This window comes from Amia ocellicauda, chromosome 5 (genome assembly GCF_036373705.1).
Source record: "Amia ocellicauda isolate fAmiCal2 chromosome 5, fAmiCal2.hap1, whole genome shotgun sequence".
In the NCBI taxonomy this organism is placed as follows: domain Eukaryota; kingdom Metazoa; phylum Chordata; class Actinopteri; order Amiiformes; family Amiidae; genus Amia; species Amia ocellicauda.
In genome coordinates this window covers 6648112-6663862 of record NC_089854.1, presented here as the reverse complement: position 1 = coordinate 6663862, position 15751 = coordinate 6648112, and the positions used below count along the sequence as shown (strand labels likewise).

Sequence of the window (15751 nt, the reverse complement as noted above, 5' to 3'; positions counted from 1 at the left end):
CCAAAAACAATTAATCGGAATTTGAAAATTTCCTTCCATCTGGGCGTCAAGTAAAACCATTATGTCATTGTTGTTCAACAATTCTGCATTAGGTATTATATTTGGTTTTATTATTTGTTATTATTACTGTATGGGTTGGAAACAATGACTGATAAATGATCTTGCATAGCAAAATGGGGAAGTGCAAATATTTTTTATGCAGAAATATCAGAAATGTATTTGATTCCTATGATAACAGGATATGTTTTCCATAATCTGGGGTTATTTCTTTTCATTATTGGAAATATGCAAAACAATAAGACCTTCTCCTGATGCATTAACAGCACAAAAATGGAACCATAATCAAACACACACAAAATAATGATCTTGTCACTTTTGTTTCCTTTATCTTGAAAAACTAGTTTTTCACAATGTTGTCCCCAAATGTGCATTACTACTTCAAGAACACTGAAGACCATTGACATAATCAGTTTGTATGTAATTAATGCTCTTACTCTACAACATATAATAAAAGCATTGAATCTTGTCCATAATCATATTAACCTGAGGTACACAAGCACAAAATATTGTGATATTTAAAAAATCATACTGCTACTTTTAATACCATCTCTACAGTAGATACACATTTAGAGGTTATGTGCTTTTGTGTCTCCAACCCACAGAGGTGTCTCTAAATCCTACTGACACCCTTCAAGACTATTTATGCCCAGAAACCAGCTGGCATAGGGAACGTGTTAGTGGTAACACAGGGTGCTCATTTCCCCTGATCATTGTGATTACATGCCATTCTTCCCATTGGTTCTTTTTAGTTGTGCTAAAGGGGCGAAGTGGCAAGCCAAAGCAGATGTATGATAAGAGCTGTTTAGGCATTTTCCTTGTAGAAAAACAAAGAAGTTGAACAACGCAGGGAACAACAAGTTGAACAACGCACTGAAAATGAAATCCTGTCTACGAATTCTCTCTCCTTGCAGGTAACTCTTCTTTAGTGTTATTGCAATTTTTTAGAATTTTCATCTGGGTTTTTATGAAAGTTTATTCACAGTTAAAGCCATTCAATATCAGTGAGACACAACAACTAGGACAGGTTTACTGATAAAGAGTAGGTTGACAGACCGATGTTGATCAAGAACAATCAAACTTATAATGGACAGAAGTTCAGTCCTGTTCTATTTCTGAACAAATCCAAAGTTAGCTTGGTTATTGTGTTGTTGTATAGATCTATGATTTAGATTGTCAGTAATTAGGTTTGTATAAATTGTATAAAACAGGGTAGGTCTATAAGTTAGAACAACTGTGACTAACACTTTAATACAGACTTCAGCTGTATTATTATTATATTAATAATTATATGAACAATATTACTACTAATAATAATAATAATGTTTTGATGATGATGATGATTATTGTTGATTTCATATATCTTTCATTATGTTTTGTCTACCAGAGAAACAGAAGTTAGATTTTAAGGATCATTTTCTTTGTTTTGATGTTGTTGCTGTTGTTAAATAACATACTCTATTGTGTTTTTAATTGCAAGAAGAGAATAGGGTCTGTTAGACTAGGAGGTTAGGAGGGAAGATGCAAAGTTTCTGTTTCAGAATCTGCTGTCTTGTGGCCACCACCTTACTGACCACTAGTGTCCACAAATGCAGGAGCACCAACTCCACATTGTTGTTAAACTCTCTTATACTATTGTATGCATTCATTCTGTCTTTTGTCTGGTGCACTTTGAGAGGAAAGGGGGCTAGATCCTAACAAACTCTAGTTTGTTTCTTGACAAAAAGTCTAACAATCCTCTGATTGGCTATTGGCTTGCCATCTAACTATGCTTGCTATCCGAGCTACTTCTGTTGCTGTTTACTCCATTTCATCTGGTGGATCTATCTTCTTTTTATTCTTGAAAATGCTCATCTTAAAACAGTACTTAATTAACATTCAACTGCTTTGAATAAATTAATATAAACAACATAAAGTTACATATCACAGTTGGGATATAGTTTGCCATCTTGTAAAATAATGGAAATAATGTAGCCTACTACCAGTACACTACAAGTGTGTAGTTTTAGCTTTAAAGACTATTGTAACCACTTCATTCATATCGATGAAAATGTAGTTAGCAAGAGTTAACTCAGGTAATACTGTATGAGCAAAGCTGGCCAGTCTACTAATAATGTTTATGCTAATAATTCATATCGACGTGCCAATATCCACGTCATTGCTCACATAATTTTCATAACTTTATGTCAATGGGCTACACAGATAGCTCTGCTAACTTGATGCTGGAAATAATGTTTTAATAATAATAATAATCGATGTAGCTAGAGATTGACCTTCCTTCTCACAGCACATCACTCTCTTTTTATATATTTACACCTTCCCAGTACTGAAATTAGTTTGACAATGACTTGTTCGGTCAGCAATATGACTATGACATTCTTATTTATGAACTCAGATCCAGCAGTCACCTCATCACCCAATGCCAACACTATGACTGTCCTGACAGAGTTTACCAACACTACACCTACCAACACTCTAAAGACAGTAAGTGTACAGATGTTTAATTTGAAGATCAGATCAGAGCTCAGTCATGTTCAGGTGTCTACTATTCTGTGTAGAGGTTGTACGAACATAGTATGATAATCTCTTTCAATAAATTACAAGTTCTTGAAGTGGATCCCAGGATTTGCTTGGTTTATGAACTTGGACAGCAAGATGCAGCAGAGTCCAAGATGTCCCAGAAGACAACAAAACATAATGCTTGTTTATATCAAATGTGGATTTGTTGTCAGCCAAAGCAATAATGGATATCATCATTTGAGCCTGTTGATTATTTTTGTCTCATTTTGTTGTGCTTCAATTAATTCATAATATTCATAACTTTGTAATTTAGTGTATGCTGATTTACCAGAAGGCACCTGACACACCCTAGCTGTAGAGCTTCAAGAAAACATGCCATACTGGGTAAAAGGAGAATTCTACACCACATAATTTTTTTTATGTATTTTTTTAAGAGCAGCATGTTGTTTAAGTGATCATTGATACTGTCCTTGTACAACTTCAGTCCTCCAATTCAAACACACAGACACACCTAAGTATGATTGACTCGTGTTGGGCAGTGGGTTTCAGTGTCTCGTCAGAAGCTCACAGGGCACTGGTAGAAACTGCAGTCCTCTAACTAACTCTTTGTTCTGTACATGCAGGTCTTTGACATATGTTACTGTATATCTCGTAAAGCAGCACCAGTATGATCTAGTTCCTCTTCATAGTTCCTCTGGAGCAGAGAAATATGAAGTGCAGAAAACCCAAACAATTGTTTAATTATGATAACTTGAGTTACTCACTCATGGATGCCAACACAACATCCCCAGATCTCAGAACGATTTCTGCTGTAAACTACAGTGCTGTAGCATTGTGGGCCTACTTCAAATTGGCTTTAATTTATTTTGCTCTGTAATGATTTAGAATAAATACATTTACATCAGAGTCCTAAACCTCCAGCACAGCTATTTGCTTATCTATTTTGTTCAGCTGTAAAATATTAATAGTAATAATAATAATAATAAACACATTTCCATAACATTAGCCTCGAACCATGTCAGCACCAGGATTTGCTCTTAGTGTGTTTCAAAACTCAGTGCCAGTGCGAGTGTAGTTTAAGACGCCTGGTTGGTGCTGACCAAACAATTATGGTATACTAATTCTCCAGTCCTGAGCTGCAGCTAGGGCATGTTTTCTAGTCCTGCTCAGCTTTTTCATTATTTTTGAATTCAGTCCTCTGTGGCTGTCAACGATCCTAGATAAACTGCTTGTGAGTGACGATAAGTCTCGCTTTTCTGTGTAATGAGGGCCTGTATGAACAGGAAATGCTGGCTCTTACACTCAGGAGCCGTTATACAGAAACACGATTGTGTCTCAGTGTGGTTATGTGTAGATTGCGCAATGTCTAAGACCTTTGCACAGCAGTGTATTTATGTAGCAAACCATTTATAAAATATGTATTGGCTGTAACTTTAATTTGAGGTAACTCATCATTTTGGGGCACTGTGCTCTACACCACTAACTGATGCCCTTTTTCTTTACTAGAGACACCAACTGTAGGAAATACTCCCACAGCCTCAGTAGAGGTAAGCTGCTTTATGATATTATGCTAAACTCACTTTGTGTTTTTTACATAAAATATATAAAAAAAACAGAAGTTCATTAAGGGTATAGATTTAGAAAGAGAAAACACTGTTATTAACAAGGGATTCTCTATTGATCATAAGCAACTGAGAAAAAGTTCTCACTGCTTGCCAATATTTCACTGTCAGACATCCTTCCATCAGATTCTCACTGTTCTGTGAGACGAGGTATTTCACTCTGATTTTACTCTGCTGTGTAAAGCAGACAGTACAACAGAGAGCATCCTGGAGATAGTAGACAGACATCATCCAGGTAAAAGGCTGTTGGATAGGTCTGTCTCTATACTATAACAGCTGTCTGGAATCTGCAATGCTGCTTGTAGGTGTGATGGGAATAATCTGCAGGGGATCAGGGACTAAGACAGCTCTGCCTAGCTGAACTCAAGGACTGCTGTTTACTAGGGATCCTGGTGTGTGTGTCAGTGCTTAATTCAAAGTATCTGCCTCTCATTTAGAAGGCAAGTGAACCTGAAGCTCAATACGAAGAGATTGTTGGCACTGCCCCTGTATCTACAGTGTACTCCGTGGTGCACATCCCTGAGAAAGAGACTCCAGCACTGTATTCCACTGTGCAGCTTGCTGACCCACAATGCACTGCAGAGCGCAGCACTTTATACATGGTAGTGACACCCCCTGAGCTGGGATCAACCCCTTACAGGTGAGCACATGGCTCACAATACTGTGCTGCTACAGGTGTTAACACCTCTGGGCAGCACTGCTCTTCCTCAGGTGTGACGCAAATGGCTTACTATGAATGCGGTACAGACAATCAGAAAAGGGTCACATTTTTAAAAATCCTGCTGAGCAGCATTAATACAAGATATAGTCAAGGGCAGACTGGGACCAAAAATCACCCAGTGAATTTCGGGTCCACCAGCTCACATTTATGTCAAAATCAACATACAGAAATAACACTGAAGTCAGCACACTGTCAAGATGAAGTATCAGAGTTTTACATTGTTTGGGAAAAACTTGTTCTAAATTGTAAGCTATAGCTACTAGCAGGTTTTCAAACATATTAGGGGTGATTTAGTTATGGCAAAGTGTAGACTATGTTGCCAAACCATGTCTTCATAATCCAGAAGTAACAAATAATGGGGCATGAGACAATCCTGATTGGGCAACTACCAAATCTCGCAACATCTTGGCTTCGCTGGAGACTGACAGCAATGTCTAACGGACAGCTTTGGTTGCAGCTGCTTGTCAGTGTCCTCAGACTGACTGTACAGCCAACGAGGAAGCAGCAAAACTCTAAAACAAATGCTTTAATGCCTGGGCTTATTTTGTGGTACACATTTCCTCTAAACCTTTCCACATAGGCTAGGTTCTTTCAAATACACAATATTCCTTAATTTATTATGCTATTTTCACCCAACAACTTCTACAAATTTATATTTGAGTGGTATTTCAATATAAAATGTTCATATCAAGATTTCCCATAGACTTTAATGGAGGAAAAAGGTCACAAAGGTCAACATTTCAAAAACGCATTTCAGTTTTTGTGAAAAAACTTTGTAGTACTGTAATATAGTTTGTCTAATCATGATCAACTATGTATATTATTCCAGTACAAGTTACTATAGTACAAGTATAGTTCATTTGATAGGTGTCACATACCTGTAATCCTTATTATGACCATATTATCTAAGAAGTTTCAACCAGGCGAAAATGGCTGTGAGTGTAGTGTTAATTAATTTAGACTTTTCTTTTTCCAGTGCTACAGGTAGGCTGGTGTCACTGCAAGCTGAAGATGCGCCCCCTGTCACTGCTTGACCACTAGAGGGAGAACTGCACTCAGTGACAGAGGACACCAAATGATAACCTGCAGGCATTTGTTAACAGGGAGCGCTTTGCAGTGCCAGGACTGCGGGATGAAAACGCACCAACTCAGCAGCCCAAACCATGAACTAGCCTTGTGTGTGTGTACAGCAACACACTGAAATGCAAATCCTGTGTAAGACGATTGATACACTTCAGAGAATAATATACACATCTCAAATGATATGTTTCTATAGCAGGTTGTGTCTCATACTATTTTATATGAATACATACACTGGTCTGGGCCCTTTGCATTGAGAGGCTTTGTTTATTGGCAGCTTTTACCAGTTGAGCCACTCAAGTTGGGGGAATTGACCACTTACTTTGTCCAGATAAATCATACAAAAACACTATTGTCCTACAATGTACTTGGGTTACAGTCCTTGTGTGAAAGGCCGAAAGGTTTTTCTACTTCAACTCCTCTGTTAATGTATTTAAAGGCAGGCTTGTTATAATTAATTGATATAACTAAGATATAATGTTAAAATGTCAAAATGATGAATAAATAAAACTATGAGCTAAGCTTCATACTATTTTTAATTTGTCCGGCAAGTTCGGCAGAAAATGCGCACATCACACTTACCATGTACTTTTTTTCTCTTGTGGTCACAGTGCTTCACAGGTGAATGTCTCCTCCATTGTCCCCCAACCCTCTCTGTCTCTCAGACTTTCACTGAGTTCAGATTTGTTGGCAGCCGTCTGAAAGGGAGAGAATGTGTTCTTCTGCACAACAGAGATTTGTGATCTTCACAAACATTGCAAGTTTCATGAATACTTTATATCTAGATGTAAGCTCTCTGCATATCCATGTGTATGATCTGGAGACTGCTGAGCTCAGCTGATCTGAGCATGAAGGCACCAAGCAGGAGGATTAAGATTGGTGTCTCAGTATTTACAATCAAGAGCACGAAGGGCAGCCTTTGACTATCATTCTGTAGATACTCAGCCACAGTGTGCATTTAATTACCTGGGATTAAATCCAGAACTGTAGTAGCACTAATACTGACTTATTTTAAATATTATATTTTTATTCATCTAGTTCTAGGCTGTGTGAAGTCGGCTGACAGAAGAGTGACTGCGACTGAAGGTGGAAGTGTAGTTAAATGTTCATATCAGGATGGTTATCAGTCCTATGTGAAGTACTGGTGTTGTGATCCCTGTGGGAATAAGGATGTTCTCATTAAAACAGACACTGTTGTTACAGCAGGGAGATTCACCCTCACTAACAATGTCTCAGCGACTGTTAGGATGACCGGACTGACACTGCAGGATTCTGGGGAGTATTACTGTGGAGTGGAGAAATGGGGCTACGACATATTAGAAAAAATACACTTAGTAAAGGTATGTAATAATTTCAAACTTAGGACATTTATGTCACTTTGAAAAGCACATAATTTGTATAACTTTCCTTGTCGATAAAAGGCCATAAATATAATTTTGTGACTAACTATTAAAAACTTTTATAAGCCAACAGATATCACTTACTGTATATAAAGTGCTTAATTGATATGCTTATGAATTGAATCAGGTGACACCATTTGTCGGAATCAGGGTTCCTTTTTATTTTATTTGTATTTAAATTAATTATTAAATCAATAAATGATAAATACTTGTTTTACAGACCTTGATTAGTACTAGTCTAAGACTACTCTGCCTATAATAACATTGTGTAGTTAATGAATAGTGTTAATTTGTGTCTGTGAAACCAGCCCTAACTGTAATTTGGAGTAACTGAATTTAAGCTGAGTCTGACTTGTACACGATGATACTATTGTGTGTTTGTTTCTCAGCTCCCACAGTCTCCATTTTGTCCACCCCTGGACCTGTGACTGTAGAGACCACAGTTACTGTCACACCAACCACAGAGATCTCCACCCAGGCTGAAGACAGTGAGTTTATATATAAGGCTGTACTTCGATGGTTATTTTTTGCTCAAAATTATTCCTATTCGTTATCCAACTTTTTGTCATATTAAGAGGCTCTTCAAACCCTGCCTATCGGGAAGCTTTGCTATCATCAATCTTCAATTACTCTTTGCACCTTGAGCAGAATATAAGTATGTTCCACCCTAATACTAGTTTAGCTCTTGCTATGTTCTGAATCGGAGAACACCAAAATATTTGTCCTGCCCTTCAGTTTCTCCTGTAGAGGCCAGCACAACAGGAGCAGTACATGATGGTGAAAGTCCCGGCTTCAAAGGTACAGTATGCTATCAAATTGTGATTAGAGCCTCTCACTACAGGGATAAGCAAGGAAAAGTACAGAGGTGTATAGGACTAAAAACTGGCAACTAATAAGGTTAACAGAAAAAGTTTAATACTGAGTGAATTCACATTCATGTGTCAGTGCTTCTCTAAAAAAACAAAAAAAACATTTCTGTTTCCAGTATTTTGAGGGAACATGGGTCCAAATCATGACCTGGACATTAGCTCAAGTGTGAGGGAGTGACTAAGAATGGCCGACTCCAGAGCTATCTGTTCAAGTTGTGATTTTTCATCTGGGTCATTCTCTGTAATTTAAAAAAGGCACTGGCAATATGACACATTTCTATAAAACACATCGGTCCAACAGTGATAGGGACTTTAAATAGAAGCAATGCCCTTTTCTTGCACTTGTAATTGTTTTTAATAAAGTGAACACACGTTTATAAAGATCATTGGTAAAATAAATCACACATTTCAGCTTTTTATCTGAATCTGTTTTGTTGCAGAAATGTCCATAGTGTCGGGAGCTCTGTGCGGGGCGGTGATCGTTGTATGTTTTGTGGCACTTTTCATTCTGTACATGAAACGGCGTACAGGTGTACAAGGTGAGTTTCCTTGATCAAGGCTTAAAGCCAGAGCGCCATCAGTGCAACTCCCATTTACTTCATAGTGGGAGGCTGGGAACAGGGTTGATATTCAGCTACTGGTTTCTGTCCAGGCCACAACGTCAGTTGTGTTGTGTGATAATGTACAATAATTTGTCAGCAGCTCCGTTTCTCCAGGACATATCACCCCTCAATATAGCAATGCCATCCAGTGTGACTCTGACATTAATTCTCATAATTCCCCACCAGTAACATTGAAATACCTCTTAATTCTTGTGACTGACTTTACTTTGAAATCCCTTGACTTGGTAAGAAACATTAGTAACCCAGTGATGTGGAATTCAAGCAGCTGGATCCATGGAAACTAATAGACCCTAATGCTATAAAGCAGATTTTTCTTAATGCAATAACTGATTTTAGTAAAACAGTTATGAAAATTCTTTAATTTAATTATATGATTTTAAATAAACGTATACTAATGGCTTTATGAGGATAGACATTATAGTAATTATTTGGAATTATAACCAGGAGACTCAACAATTGAGAAACACTATAATGAAGATCTTGTCGACTGTGGTTTTGTTTTCTACCAGGTTGAAGAGTCCTGACACAGCAGGACACAGACATGGACCCCAGACAACAACATTGTATTGTACCCCTTACAAAGAAGAGTCGGCTATTTCTGTACTGATTTTCACTGACAAAATAATTCCCAGTGTGGCTGCACTGCAGTGTTTTTAAAAATGGATAAGGAACCTTGATCAAAGTTAAAATTGTTTTAGTTTCTGAAAACACAATCTTCAGAATTCAGTGAGACCCTCTCTTATAAGTTCATCTCTTGCCAGGCATGATCAAACTGATCTGTTTCTGACTGGAAAGAAAATAAGTCCTTAAAAATGGGTTGCATACTCTATTGTACGAACTATAATAAGAACAATCAGGTAAATAAATATTATTGCAAACTGAGCTTGTTAGTCCCACTTGAAAGTATTAGTGAATCACTTGTTTGGTCTTGTACTATTTCTGTTTCTTCTGTGTCACCCTTGTTAAACACCCTAAACAATAATCACCTCCTACCTTTCTGAACCTCACTGGGGCTGCTACGGCTAACACTACAGCTGGCATCAGCGGAGACTTCAGTCACAGGGGCTTTTAAAAACACTTGAACATGCTGCTCTGAACATCCTTGCTCAACACACACACACATATTTGTTTTTAAGAGGAAAGGGTCTAAAACAAATAACAATAATAATAAAGTTTAGACTCATCTACATGTATTTCTGCATCTCCACACAGTTGCATATTACATTGTACTAATTGTAAATGCATAATGCCCTCCAGATGTATTGACTCCTGATTCAATATAACAAAAAGGTGGTTTGAGCAACAACAAAAAGTGTACAGCATGTTTTTTTTTAAATATATAAATACATGCAAGTATGTTGTATAAATATAGATTTTGCTAAGTCCAATACTGAATGTCTGACAATAGTACTGTTGTCATTAATTTATGCAACAAATACTGAATGTACACAAAAACATGTAGGCCTATAGCTATCAGAGGCGTACTACACGTCCCCACAGCCCCCGCGGTGCGGGTGGAGCCACAGAGATGTAAGGGCCTCACCCAACATTTAGCAAAAAATATATAAATAAATCAAGACAATAATAATAATAATAATAATAATAATAATAATAATGTTTCCCCTTAATTCCATAAACTATGTATTTTAACATTTTCACGATCCCCTGGTGGTATTCTCCCATATATATAACTTCAATGAGGGGGTGGGGATGAATCGCGTTCTGATCTTGCGGGGGCCACAATAATTTCCTGTACGCCACTGATAGCTATATACTATTTATTTTTTCATTTTTTTATAAAAATTTAGCATTTTCGTAGAATAGATAGACACACATGTTGTCACTGACTTATTAAACAATAGTATGAGAGATCAACAACGCCTATATTTTATATTTCCTTAAATATTGCTCACTGATTAAAAATGGAACATCACCACAAACATTTTGGGTAAAAAACTAAACAAAACAAAAAACACGCCACAATATGTATGCTTCAAATTGCCACATGATCAATTAAAATGCATTAAAAAGCGAATTGTTAAGACCCCGTTGTAATAAATTGTTGCTCAGTGTGGGATGTGAAACTTGCTGTCGTGCAACAGAGACACAGGCTGCACCAGCTGCACAGTCGATGACGCGCATGTGCTGATTAAGGGGCAGTCGCTAAATTGCATACTGTAGCTGAAGCGGCGAGAGATAATCTAAGAGAAATCTACTGAAATATTTCTACATAGGTTTGACATAAAAAATATGAGCAATGGAAATAATGGCATAACAGTAGTGGACAGGGACCAGAAACCACCCCGGGAAGTTCAGGTCCACCTGCCTACAAGTCAAAATCCACACACACACGTTTTTTGATTTTTTTCCCACAAATTAGTTATAGGGTGTCATTGAGAGAGCGACCTATATTACCACATCATGATAGAATGCAATTTTAATTAAACAGGCACTTAATTACCTGAGCAGAGTACTTTTGTGACACAGACAAACCAGTGGGTTTTCACCTTCGGACTAATGAGGACATTTTAATATAGGCTACAGTAGTGTTGATATAGATTTTTTATAATGAAACACTGCCCAGCAAACCTTTAAGCAAAAGGAACCCTGGTCTGGGCCCTTTGCATTGAGAAGCTTTGTTTATTGGCATCTTTTACCAGTTGAGCCACTCTGGGGGAATTGACAACTTACTTTGTCCAGATAAATCATACAAAACACCACTGTCATTTGTCCTACAATGAAGAAAAGTTTGTTCGTTTTTCTTGTTTCCTGATTCATACTATTTTTAATTTGTCCTGCAAGTTGGGCAGAAAATGCGCACATCACACTTCCTGTGCACTTGATGATCTCATTCTCCTTTTCTTGTGATCACAGCGCTTCTATTGGCTGGTCCCAGAGATGAGCTCCTATGATTGTGTCTGATTACAGCGGAAGATTGAGAAGTGTTTTACATCGGGTGTGGCTGAAAATGAAATCCTGCATCCACATCATCTCTGTCCTGGCAGGTGAGTCTCAGCCTCCCAAAATTGAATATGCTTCTCTTGTGTCAGTTCAAATTGCTCAGCAGATTTTGAGCTGAAGGGCAAAGGCAATGCATAGTCCTTTACAACAGAGAATAGTTTCATATAAATGAAGCATAATGCCAATTAAACTTGAAATGGATAATTAACCATACACAAACCTTTTTTCTTGATAAAAAAGGATTCCTGTTGGATTTAAAGATGTTGCCATTGTTGAAAATGTATGTGTGTGATAAGCAGCTTTAATGTTTATTTATTGAACCTGACTTAACTTTTAAGTCAATTTACTCTGAAACAATTGAAACCATATGCCAGTACTCTTATATCAATATATTTATACTGTAGAGAAAATGCAGACATCTTTATAAGAGTATCATCTGTGATGTAACTTTGGGAGTCTTTTATGATGGATTTTTAGGGACAGTTTATATTACTGCCACAACAACATGGGAAACCCTTCAGCATATTTAACACTATGCAAGAGTGAAAATATGCACTGGTAAATTTAGCAGAGTAAATGTGCATGAGGGGTTTTCATGCCACGCTGAAAGTAATAACATTATTGACACCCTTTGCTGCAGATAGTGGGAGGTGGATAATGTGCTGTGGTCATTCATGTACGTTTCTTGATGTCTAACTAAAGCAAACTGTTGGCCTCGACACACATTTCAAGTGTCATGAATACTTTACACCTACAGATAGCTAGATGTAAGCTCTCTGCATATCCATGTGTTTGATCTGGAGACTGCTGCCCTCGCCTGAAGGCACCAAGCAGGAAGATTAAAATTGGAGTCTCAGTATTTACAATCAAGAGCATGCAGGGCATTTAATTATTATCAAATCAAGGCACACAGTGGCAGACTGAGTTGTTATTATTATTATTATTATTATTATTATTATTATTATTATTATTATTATTATTATTTTGCAGCTACTCAGTCTGCCACTGTGTACATTGATTTACCTGAAATTTAATCCAGAACTACAGTAGCACTTGTACTGACTTATTTTATGCATTATTAATTTTTTCATCCAGTTCTAGGCTGTGTGACGTCGGCTGACAGAAGAGTGACTGGGGCTGAAGGTGGACGTGTAGAGATTAAGTGTCCATATCAGGATGGTTATCAGTACCGTGTGAAGTACTGGTGTCGTGATTCCTGTGGGAATAAAGATGTTCTCATTAGAACTGGCAAGGCAGACACTGTTGTTACTGCAGGGAGATTCTACCTGATTAACTCTGTCTCAGCAAAGACCTTTACTGTGTGGATGAACAGACTGACACTGCAGGATTCTGGGGTCTATTACTGCGGAGTGGAGGATTGGGGCAAAGACACATTAACAAAAATACACTTGAGCGTCATTGAAGGTATGTAATCATTTCAAACTTCAGGTAATTAATGTCACTTTTTAATAAGGTAACTTTTTAATGCTACACTAAGAAAATACAAGCATGGATGGTCGAGGTCACAGGTATAAGGCGCCGTTAGGGACATTTTCACCGAAAAACACTTGCACTCTCTCCACTGAAAACGTTCCCCATTTACACTGCTGTGTGTCAGTCTTTGTGTTGCTCTCCTCTCCACAGTATTCGAGACTGAATGTATTATTTCTGGCGATAGTAGTTTTTCTATTAAACGTACAGTGGCAGCTCAACTTGTTTCCTCCATTCTTGATTTTCCTAAAACTAAAATTAGGGCTGCGTGGTACGTATATTTTGACGTCACTATCTGGTCTCGATTTCGTGTACATGATGCAAGTGTTTTCATTGTAGAGAGCGCAAGTGTTTTTCAGTGATAATGTCCCTAACGGTGCCTCATACACAGGCATCAAGTCAGACAATCAGGCGAACTTGGTAACAATGGCAATCCAGGAAACGATGTGAAAAAGGCAGGCAGGGGTCAAGAACAAAAAAGATCAATAGAAAACTTGGAGAAAATGTTCAGTAAAGCAGGGGTGGCTAACCCACCTTTTTGTTCAATCCAGATCGTTAACTGCTTAATTGAACTTAATTAGGCAAAATGTCCCTGTGTTCAAGGTATCCATTGATTGGTAATTTAGAGAGACCTGGGAAACCTGCAGGATCGTGGCTTCATGTCTTCTGTGGGGAGCAAATGGGGATAAATACACGGGTTGATGATTGGATGGATCAGATACAGATGTACTGAATGACTGATTAACCAGAGAAGATTTTTCAATGATTAGGTGAGGTAAGTCTGAGAGAGACATGAAAAGAATGGAGCAAGATCAGCCTCTGGTGGTGATCATGAGGAATGACTGGCAGTGAGCATCACAATATTGCAATTTACCCACTTCAAGTTTATGTCCATAAGGAGCTTTTACAAGTAGCCTTTAGTTTTCACTTTGGGAGATTAAAAAAAAAAAAAAGATAATTTTAAGTAATTTCTATTTCTATTTTCAGGTATCCCTATTCTAGACCATGCCTCTTATTCCTATTTTTCTGTACAGCTCCAACAGTCTCGACTCGGACAATATTTCCTGTGACTGGATTTACTGACACCACACTAACCAATACTTCACCGCATATGACAGACAGTACGACTACAGGTGTGTTTACCATGTAGGGATTGTTGAGATCTTGTAGGGTCTGTGATTGTCCCTTCAATGCTAACTGTCCTCCGAAGACCATGAAAAAAAAACCTGATGACAAACAGACTTCCCTTATGAAAGTGAGAACCACACTCACTGTAAGGACATTTATTGAGTCACCAAAATAAAAATTGATAATTTCTTTTAAAAAGTTCCTTCTTCCTTATCAGAAGGCAAGTGTTTCCCCACTGAATCTGAAATGTACAGTAGCACACTCATGAGTTCTTACAACAGCTGTTGCCAACATCTGGCAAAGTTTACAGCAATCAAATACAACAATATGTCATTTACACAGAGTTAGAACAGAATGTGCTCAACAGCTCACAGGACACTCAGACATGAATTATATAACCTGTTCTTTTAATTTTAATTCATACCTACTTCAGCTTTAAATCCACTTTGTTAGCTGGGCTCATGCAGTCTGCTGGCGCCACTGTGCAGATTTTTTATTGTATTAGACGCTGAACTGCAGAAAAGTAGATCAATTAAATGGTCGTGTTGACTGGAGTCCTGCGCTGCACAGACACTGAAGATCTGATTCTGATTTTACTGTCTACTGCGCAGTGAAGACCTGCAATGCGGTCCTAAGACTCTCCATTGGGGCTCCCTGTGTCTGCATTATGATCCTGATCGTCGCAGGAGTGGAAATAGTCACAGGACTGGGCCGGTCAGTACTTTAAGACAACAGAACTCATGTACAATAGTAGGTTTAGGGAAGAATAAAGGATATTAAGTTGTTTAATGTCAGTGTATTGAGTGGGTAAAGTTAAAGAGCAATATTTCCTAGGAGCTTCTGTGCAGTTTGGGTGTCTCTCTCTCTGACCTGACTGCACTTTAAGCACTGCGATGGAGGTGTATGAGAGACATTCCCCCGTCCCCTCCATGAGCACAGACACAACTCAGGATTTCATTATTGATACAGAGACACAGTGTGATGGCTCATAGCATCACTGCTCTCGTCTTGCCCCTGTAGGTTCAAGGTGAAGCCCTCCTCTGCACAGCCTTGAGCCGGGACCACCAGACAGAGACTCCCAGAGCAGCTGTGAAGAGGGCCGAGGGCTGTGGACACCAGGCGCTTAAAGTCACGGGTTTATTGCTCATCTATCAGGATTTAATGACTGAGCTTTAAAGTATACATTAACCCGGAAATCTGATATATTTTATTGTGTCAATTAAAAATGCTTTAACTATGGGACTCTATACTGAACATATTTCAGTTTAAAAACGTTATA

At 38.1% G+C, this 15751-nt stretch overlaps 1 protein-coding gene and 1 long non-coding RNA gene across 2 annotated transcripts; both read left to right on the top strand.

Annotated features, from left to right (window-relative positions):
• The first annotated feature begins 850 nt into the window (after positions 1 to 850).
• On the top strand, positions 851 to 6504 carry LOC136750538 (uncharacterized). Its single transcript, XR_010816888.1, has 4 exons — positions 851 to 971; positions 2453 to 2541; positions 4084 to 4124; positions 5897 to 6504. It is a non-coding gene; the product is annotated as an uncharacterized LOC136750538 (long non-coding RNA).
• A 5336-nt stretch (positions 6505 to 11840) lies between these two features.
• Positions 11841 to 15739, top strand: LOC136749304 (CMRF35-like molecule 1). The gene is made up of 5 exons (XM_066703453.1): positions 11841 to 11897; positions 12949 to 13278; positions 14379 to 14477; positions 15084 to 15186; positions 15493 to 15739. Exons 1-5 carry the CDS (start codon positions 11861 to 11863, stop codon positions 15524 to 15526), a joined length of 603 nt encoding a protein of 200 aa, XP_066559550.1. The 5' UTR covers positions 11841 to 11860; the 3' UTR covers positions 15527 to 15739.
• Positions 15740 to 15751: the final 12 nt, after the last annotated feature.

Coding starts and splice junctions, on each gene's coding strand:
- LOC136749304 (XM_066703453.1), top strand. CDS start 11,861: ATGAAATCCTGCATCCACATCATCTCTGTCCTGGCAG. Junction 13,279..14,378: donor ACACTTGAGCGTCATTGAAG/GTATGTAATCAT, acceptor TTTTCTGTACAG/CTCCAACAGTCTCGACTCGG. Junction 14,478..15,083: donor GACAGACAGTACGACTACAG/GTGTGTTTACCA, acceptor TCTACTGCGCAG/TGAAGACCTGCAATGCGGTC.